This window comes from Labeo rohita, chromosome 13, assembly GCF_022985175.1.
Source record: "Labeo rohita strain BAU-BD-2019 chromosome 13, IGBB_LRoh.1.0, whole genome shotgun sequence".
Taxonomy (NCBI): Eukaryota; Metazoa; Chordata; class Actinopteri; order Cypriniformes; family Cyprinidae; genus Labeo; species Labeo rohita.
In genome coordinates, this window is record NC_066881.1 from 9,258,540 (window position 1) to 9,267,245 (window position 8,706).

The window sequence follows — 8,706 nt, forward strand, 5'->3', positions numbered from 1 at the left end:
ATTTTTAAGAATCTGATTATGTAATCCAGATTACATGTAATCAGTTACTACCCAGCTGTGCATATGAGTAACAATTTACAATAAGGTTTAATTTGTTAACAGTAGTTAACTACATTAGAAAACATGAACTAACAATGGCAAACATTTCTTCCAATTTCTAACGCATTTATTAATCTTAGTCAATGCTGATTCCACCATATACCAACAGGCTACATAATTAAAATTAAAAGTGTATATGTTAGGCTAATGTTATTTAATGGGCCTGAGCTAACATGGACTAACAATGAACACATGTATTTTTATTAACTAATGTTAACAAAAATGATTCATGCATTAAATAGTTAACAAACAATGGAACTTCATTGTTAGTGTTTCAAACATGCCATTCAAGGGTTTTTTTTTATCTTTTGTGAATTTAAATTGCATGTGGTGACATAAAACAACATTAATTCTAATTCTACCTCAACATAGAAATTTAAATTTGATTGGGTAATAATTATTTGAGTCACAGTGAAATAAATGTTATAGCTTTAACTCCTTGTATTACATTTATTCAAAATTCTCTTTTAGAGGACACTGCATTTTGTTTGATGCAAAAAGCCTCAACTAGGCTAACTTACATAACATTTAACTCTCCATTACGCAGTATGAGTTGCATTAGAAGAACGTAAACCGAAATAAATAGTGATTATGTGGTACAGTGATGATTGACGTTTAACGGAGCAAATCAGCGTTATGAAATTGAACACAGGAAGTAATTGTAGCCAATGAATGGCTGCGGTGGGCGGGGCGATGTGGATTCCACGCCAGGTACACGCCCAGCGTCAGAGCTAACAACTCATTCTGCCATTGTGTGGTGGACCAAAGAAGGTTCTGGAAAGGTAAGACGTGACCTAAACCAATATTACAACACTACCTGGTGGTAAATTAACACGTTTAAGACATTTCTGTAGCGTCCGAGTCTACCAAATGCCCAAAAAGGCGTTTGAAAAACCGTTTGTTTTCTTATCATGAAGAAGTGGAGCGCTGCTTAGCTTAATAAGTATCATAGCAAGTGTGCTGCCAAGTTACATTTGACAAATCTAGCTCTCTTTTTCTAATCCAGCTTCTCTCCGGAGATCGGATGTCCCTCGACTGATCGGCTGCATCGCTCAGCACTTCCCAGGTCTAATCTGTCTTTACCGTTGTGTCGTGTTACATTCTTTGGATCACGACCCAACATCTCCAGGCTCTCCACTGTCAACCCTTCACTGCGTCGGTGGACGACTAGCGTTGTGTTTATGTCTTTATTTTACGGAAACGGTGAGTATCCAAACGGTCATTTGTATAAACCGATTTGTCAATATCTGTTATACGCATGTAAATATGTTTTGGGGATCTAAAATTCGGAAAGGAGTGTTTTGGATGCTTTTATAGCTAGCTAATGGGTGTGAACTAGCTTGACGGAGGGGAACAAAATGGCGTCACGGTGCTTTTGCGCACTCTGCTGCGCGCTAACCGTGACGCACTCTGCACCACCACGACGATCACACAACTTTACGAATGTGAGGTTTGTTAAAACAAATATACGTATAGTTGTGCTGTGTTTTAATCGTTTAAGGTAATATATTGGTTGTCGTCGGTATTCGACGTGTTTATTTATATGTAAAAATAGCGGAGTGGGTTGAGCTCGAACGGGGAAACATGTGTAACGTATATCGACCTTGGGTGCAATATGGGTGACTTGATACACGCTGTAACTTACATAGATATCATTTCGAATAACAACACTTTTACAACACGGTGACGTATTCCTGAACATTTCCAGTTCCCCTAACGGCTTCTGTAAACAACTCGATCGGCGCACTTTCGGTTTGTCCACTCGATGGACACGCGCTTAATATAACGTGAACTTAATCTTAAATTTGTTTGGGATTGGAAATCCTATTTTGTCACGTAACTCACGGCTCTTAAATATATTACACACCACGTGTTCATTTGGCTTGAGTCATACTTGAACCTGCTGACGCAGTCCGTGACGTGCGTAACTGGGGTCTTGACCAAGGCAACAAGTAATTTTTATTTTAAATTCACGACGAGACGTTTGTTTGTCTCTAGTAACAGATGGAGAGAGAGAGAGAATGTTAAAAATAATTTGTAGTGTTTGTCTGAACTTAAATATTTAGAGGGTTTGCAATTACGTCATGATTTGGTCAATAACCCGGATGCGCAGCCAAACTGGTCATACTTGGATGTAAACAACAGCATTGATTGCACGGTTAATGTACTACTAATACATTGTTTGCCAATTTAATGATGTCTAAACCATGGAGAACACATGTGGAAGCTGCTAAATCATGTAGAGGAGGACTTGGCGAGCAGGAAAGCGTGCAATATTTTGAGAAACTAAAATTAATAGGTGGTAAAGATGCATACGAGCCTAATATTTCACCTACCTGATCATAAGTAAGAGCAAATATGAATGTTGTTAAGATTCTTGCTATGGAAATCCTGGTTCAGTTTGGCCAACCACAAACGCCTTTTATTTCTCAGACAGTTTTTTGTACTCTTCTCCTGGTTTTTTTATAACTTTTGGGAGTCTGTAGTACTCCAAATGTTTTTCCCGGTTTGACCAATTAGTACAGCACAAAACATGACAATAATTGAACATTTTCAGCAGCAATAATCAGCAAAATATGCAAGTTATGTTTGGTTCAGTGGCAGTGTTTATGTTCAGTGTGGCTGATTGATAACGTGTTGTGAAAACACTCGATTGTAGCTCATACAACCATCATAGACATTAAGAGGAACAAGTCCACCCAGCAGTCAGATACAGCTAATTTTGCCCTTAAATTTAATATTCTTTATGCAATTCTTCATTATGCACTGAAATGGCCCATTAAATCAAATAACTTTTATCTTCTTAATGTGTTTTGTCAAATTTTGCTGTTTGAAATCAATAATATAGGCTATAATTTATTTAATGTGATGGGATGCATATACAAATTGGCCAGTTAGTTTGTCACCAAGTGGAACACCACTAAATTATCAAAAGTAAGTGGATTGGAGGAATCTGTTGAATAATAGTGTTTTTCGCTTTGTTTTCAGAGCTGTTGCGCAGCTGTTGGAACGCGAGCGGGGGAAACCTAGTCCACGAGCGAGGAGTTTGCAGCCACTGTGGCAAGATCTTTTTCATGTCAGAGACCGAGCACTCTTGCAGTTGTTTATGTCATCCCCTCTTCTCCAGACAGAAGATACCCAAAAAATCCCATTCAAGATCTTTTTATCTTGCTGATAGTGCCTCAGATCACTCAAAATGTCTGTCAACGTCAACCGCAATGTGTCGGACCAGTTCTACCGCTACAAGATGCCCCGTTTGATTGCCAAGGTACCTAAGAGAATTAATTGGTCCTAAATGCTGAAATGTATATACATTATGAGTGTTTATTTCTGTATACAGTAAAAATATTCTCATATTGCTGATGAAGACAATTACACTGTCAATTACAGGTGGAAGGCAAAGGGAATGGAATCAAGACGGTCATTGTCAACATGGTTGATGTTGCAAAGGCACTGAATAGGCCTCCAACCTGTAAGTTTGTGTTTATAATTGGTTGTATCATAGCTGTTATTTTTTCTGTAGTGTTTTGTTGTGAAACAATGATGTATATATTCTTCCTTTTGCTGTTTCCACAGATCCAACTAAGTATTTTGGCTGTGAGTTGGGGGCGCAGACTCAGTTTGATGCCAAGAATGACCGCTACATCGTAAACGGATCCCATGAAGCCAACAAACTGCAGGACATGCTGGATGGATTTATCCGCAAGTTTGTGCTGTGTTCCGAGTGTGACAATCCTGAGACTGACCTGGTAAGTTGACTATCCGGGTCAACTTGCTGAATAAAGATTGTATTTATTCAGTGTTTTGCTGCCGGTCAGATAATGTTTACAGAACATTTTGAGCCGTATGTAAACTTGTTTTTGTGGTGCAAGTACAAGGTCAGTTGCCATGTGATGTTTAGTACACTTGATTTTGTCCTTTGTCTTTCATAATGCCTACCGAAGTGAAGAAAAAATGGCAATTGTTGTGAAAGCATTGATCTACTTCAGTGTTAATGTATTAGTACTTATGTACTTTTTATTTTCAGTATTCATTTTAACTGAACCTTTAGTGACTGTGTGCTCTCTCTCTTTTCTTTTTTAATATTTTCTTTTCTCTTTATTATTATTTTAGTTTTGTTGTACTTAAACAAATTTATTTTTATTTTAGTTAGTGCCAAAGCAACACTTCTAATTTATTACAAGTTGTTCCCTCTAATATTTATTTATTTACCAATACCGGTTCTAGTGGTCACAATTCAGAGCACAAAGTCTGTTAATGTCTGTTAAATATAGGAGTGATAAAATTAATCCATTGATCCTATACATTTAGCTTAATTAGTACTAATTATAGTTTAATTTACACATTTACGGGTGCGAAAGCTATTTATATGTATTTTTGTAAAGATGCTTTGAAAAAAAAAAAAGTGCTTCTGATTCATTTAATTATTCAAGTGAACACTTGGGCCATTTTGATTTTGCAGTTCCTTTTAAAAGAAGGTTAGTCATAGTTCCACATTTTTAGCTGAACATTAAAACGCAGTTCGATCCTCAGTGGTTTGGGTCCACAGCAATTCAGAAGTCATTTCATTTTCATGTTCCTCATATTATCTGTTGTTCAGTTAGTTTCTTTGTCTTTCAGCATGTTAACCCAAAGAAGCAGACCATCGGAAGCTCTTGCAAGGCTTGTGGTAATCGGGGAATGCTGGACACTCGCCACAAACTGTGCACATTCATCCTCAAAAACCCTCCTGGTGAGTTGTGTGTTGTAGCTGTTCACATTCATCTACTACTGTTATTCGCTACATTTAGCGCCAGATTTGTGCTTCATGTTTCAAATGGATTTAATCCTGCCTGCTATTTACATTTCGGATGTTAGTATTGCATACAAGCTTTATAAACCTTATTAATTGCAAACCTGTTTGAAATGCAGAGGCCGATAGTAGTTGTGTGAAAGAGAAGAAAGAGAAAGAGAAGAAGAACAGAAAGAAGGATAAGGAGAATGGCTCGGGAAGTGGTGAGGCTGGGAACCATAACGACATAGATGCACCAGATGCTGTGGTAAGAGATATTTGGGAATAACTATACGTATACATTTTGAATGTAATTTTTAACTAGTACATTTAAAGTGTATGTTGATGTGTAGGATGGTGAGGAAGACGATGATGACTGGGCAGAGGAAACCACAGAGGAGGCCCAGCGTCGGCGTATGGAGGAAATCAGTGACCATGCTAAGAACCTGACCCTGAGCGAGGACCTGGAGAAAACCCTGGAGGAGAGGGTCAACATGTTCTACAACTTTGTCAAAGTAAAAATTTAGTTTATTCCTGTGATGCAAAGCTGAATTTTCAGCGTCATTACTCCAGTGCACATGATCCTTAAAGAAATCATTCTAATATGCTGATTTGCTGTTTTAGAAATATTTATAAATGTTGAAAACAGCTGAGAATCCCATGTGGTTGTTTTCTGTACTTTGATGAATAGAAAGCTTCAAAAGAACAGGATTTATGTCAAGTAGAAATCTTTTGTAAAATTGTCTTTGCTGTCACCTTTGATCAATTTTAATGACGTGCTGTATAAATAATTTTATGAATAATATATATTTTCCTCTTCAGCAAAAGAAAGAGAGTGGAGCTATAGACTCTGCTGATAAGGAGATTCTGGCTGAAGCAGAAAGGCTGGACGTGAGAGCCATGGGGCCACTTATCTTGAGCGAGCTGCTTTTTGACGAGAACATCAGAGACCAGATCAAGAAATACAAACGTCACTTCCTGCGGGTACGTGGTTGAAACACCAGTTTTAATTTGAAATGTGATAGACCGGTTCTCACAGGATCTGCATGTACAAAACAATGTGAGACATTTTGCTGATTTCCACACAATTGGAACACCCCCGTCACTTGTGTTAATTTATTAAATATATTAGCTAATTTGATTGTGCCTTGAACCAAGTATAGCACTCTCAGCTACACTTAATACATGTAACACCCAAAATTTAGCGGATTTTGCCCGATCTGTATTGAGAATACAAATAAAAGTTGCCATCTGGGCCTAGTGATAGGTGAGTATTTATAGCAGGACACAGAGACCCGCTGACAAGCTATGATGCTAGTGTAAAGCCATGCTAAATATAGTCTTGACTATAAATGAGCAGCTTTGATATCTACCACTTTTTCACTGCTTATATAAATAAAGACATTTAAAAGATAAAGTGCTTTTGATTATTAAATGTACATAGTTTTAAATGCTGAAAATGCCAAATCCTCCTTTTCCTGCAGTTCTGCCACAACGATAAGAAAGCTCAGAAGTATCTTCTGGGAGGCTTTGAGTGTCTGGTGAAGCTTCATCAAGGTCAGCTGCTGCCACGTGTGGCCATCATTCTCAAAGACCTCTATGATGCTGACCTACTGGAGGAGGATGTCATCCTCACATGGGCAGAGAAGGTACAACCTACTCATCAGTTGGACTAATGGAGCATTTTATAACATCAGGGTCATGAACTGTGAACTGTAAATCTTAATATTCCTTTTTTTTGTTTTAAGGTATCCAAGAAATATGTTTCCAAGGAGCTGGCCAAAGAGATCCATGCCAAGGCTGCTCCCTTTGTCAAATGGCTGAAGGAGGCAGAGGAGGAGAGTGAGGGGAGTGAAGCCGAGGAGGAGGAAGATGATGAAAATGTTGAGGTAATTTCTTACACCTTTTTTGTACAGTTGGAAACTCTCGGATTAGCTCAAATTATTCATGAGCAGAATGGACAAAAGTCCCTTTATCCAGCTATAGCTGCATGATTTTATCTTAGAAAGGATTAGCAGTTTCTCAGGCCTCAGCCTTTTCTCCACAGTGTACTTTTTTGTAGCTATTGTATCAACATTTGAACCTGGGGAGAAAATATAAACACACACACCCCTTTTTTAATACTGCACAGGCTCTTACACTACACACAGGGTAATGTAGTAGTTAATTAGAGAAACCGCTTTTTTAACTGTCAGCAGGAGCCCTGGGACTGTAATTGGTGTAATTACATTAGTCTTCTCTGGGCTAGAATTAGAGTGTTTTTAGAGAGACTGTTGTGCTGGCTTGTGATAATGTGATTCTTTCTCATTTGAACTGTTTAGGTTGTGTACTCTTCCTCTGCGCGAGAGCTGAAGGTGGAGACCGTTCAGCCTGAGAAAGCAGAAGAGGATGACGACCTTGATATCGATGCCATTTAAAGAAATGACATGTGAAACAGCAGCTGCCATCTTGGAACCTTGCTACTTCCTGTTCCTCTTGATGAAATGGATCACAGTGGCCTCCTGTTTAGCCCCAGTCTTTTGTCCTACTTTCTCCTTAGTTCTATTTGATTTACAAGAATGGTTTTAATATAGCTCTTTCATTGACTTGCTGCTGATGTATTAAGAACTTTTGAGCTTTATTGTCTGCATTGAGCAATTTTGTTGTATTGTGAGCTTGACTTTGATTTATGGGTTTGCTTATACTGCACATCTGATTCTTTTTTTCTTGAAATCATAAAATAAAGGTTTTTGCTGTACATTATATGGATGATTTTGTTTTCTTAACTAAATAAAGTTGTAACTTGTATTGTAATGGAATACATGAAATAAACAGGAATAACTGAACTATGATGGCATCACTTGATTTCATCACTACCTGTACTTCGTCAAGCTTTAAATAGCCACTAGATGGCACCCATACACCAGTACATCTAACTGATGATTCATTTGTTAACTCTTCACCCCCTCTCTCTTTGATGATTATGAATTTTGGCATTTAACAAGTCAAATGCACCCAGACTGTTTTGAGACAATGAACAATGAAGCCTACGATAAGGATGACTATAGACATTTTGATATTATATTGGAAAGGAATAGCTGTTTATGTCAAGTGGGAAACAATAAATATCTTGTGGGACTTCAGTATGGGACCTAAAAAAGTAATAGCAGTACTTCTCTGCAATACATGCAACATGCAAATTCAATTATATTTGTTAAACTGCAAGTACATGACTGGCACAATTTTATCTCACCTTGCACATATCCGTAAATAATATATTTATTAGTGATGTCAAACTGATTAATTGTGATTAATCGCATCCAAAATAAAAGTTTGTGCTTGCATAATATATATGTGTACTGTATATATTTATATGTATGTATAAATACACACACATGTACATATTTAAGTAATATTAACAATTAATTGCATCCAAAATAAAAGTGTGTTTACATATTAGATGTGTGTACTGTGTATGTTTGTTATGTATAAATACACATATACATGTATATATTAAAGAAAAATATTAGATTTATATATAAAATATTTATATTTATATATAATCTAAATTATATACAAGTATAAATATATGAAGAGTTCATTTGCAAAAACAGATAACTTTTCAAAAATCATGTTTTTTTATTGTGCATTTCAGTTAATCTTAATCATACTGCAGTTAGGTTATTTTTAAGTAAAAATAACTTAAAAACAGCAAACTAACACAATAAAACAATAAAAAACAAAAACACCTTTTTACAAAAAACACCTCTTCATATATACATATACATATTTTTTTACATGTATATATGCATATATATATACACACACAGTACACACACATATAGTAGCCTATGTAA

At 36.7% G+C, this 8,706-nt stretch overlaps 1 protein-coding gene across 3 annotated transcripts; it reads left to right on the forward strand.

The window, feature by feature from the left end:
• The first annotated feature begins 794 nt into the window (after nt 1-794).
• Nucleotides 795-7,695, forward strand: LOC127175224 (eukaryotic translation initiation factor 5-like). 3 transcript variants are annotated; one of them, XM_051126164.1, is made up of 12 exons: nt 795-881; nt 1,106-1,302; nt 3,088-3,367; nt 3,490-3,571; nt 3,676-3,848; nt 4,720-4,831; nt 5,011-5,138; nt 5,224-5,385; nt 5,693-5,854; nt 6,355-6,519; nt 6,619-6,759; nt 7,192-7,695. In XM_051126164.1, the coding sequence occupies exons 3-12, from the start codon at nt 3,296-3,298 to the stop codon at nt 7,285-7,287; spliced, it is 1,293 nt and encodes a 430-aa protein (XP_050982121.1). In that variant the 5' UTR covers nt 795-881; nt 1,106-1,302; nt 3,088-3,295; the 3' UTR covers nt 7,288-7,695. The 3 variants fall into 3 exon arrangements, with proteins under 3 accessions (XP_050982121.1, XP_050982122.1, XP_050982123.1); XM_051126165.1 differs by lacking the exons at nt 795-881; nt 1,106-1,302 and adding an exon at nt 1,418-1,544; XM_051126166.1 differs by lacking the exons at nt 795-881; nt 1,106-1,302 and adding an exon at nt 1,531-1,549.
• The last annotated feature ends 1,011 nt before the right edge of the window (nt 7,696-8,706 follow it).

Coding starts and splice junctions, on each gene's coding strand:
- LOC127175224 (XM_051126164.1), top strand. CDS start 3,296: ATGTCTGTCAACGTCAACCGCAATGTGTCGGACCAGTTCTACCGCTAC. Junction 3,572..3,675: donor ACTGAATAGGCCTCCAACCT/GTAAGTTTGTGT, acceptor CTGTTTCCACAG/ATCCAACTAAGTATTTTGGC. Junction 3,849..4,719: donor ACAATCCTGAGACTGACCTG/GTAAGTTGACTA, acceptor TTTGTCTTTCAG/CATGTTAACCCAAAGAAGCA.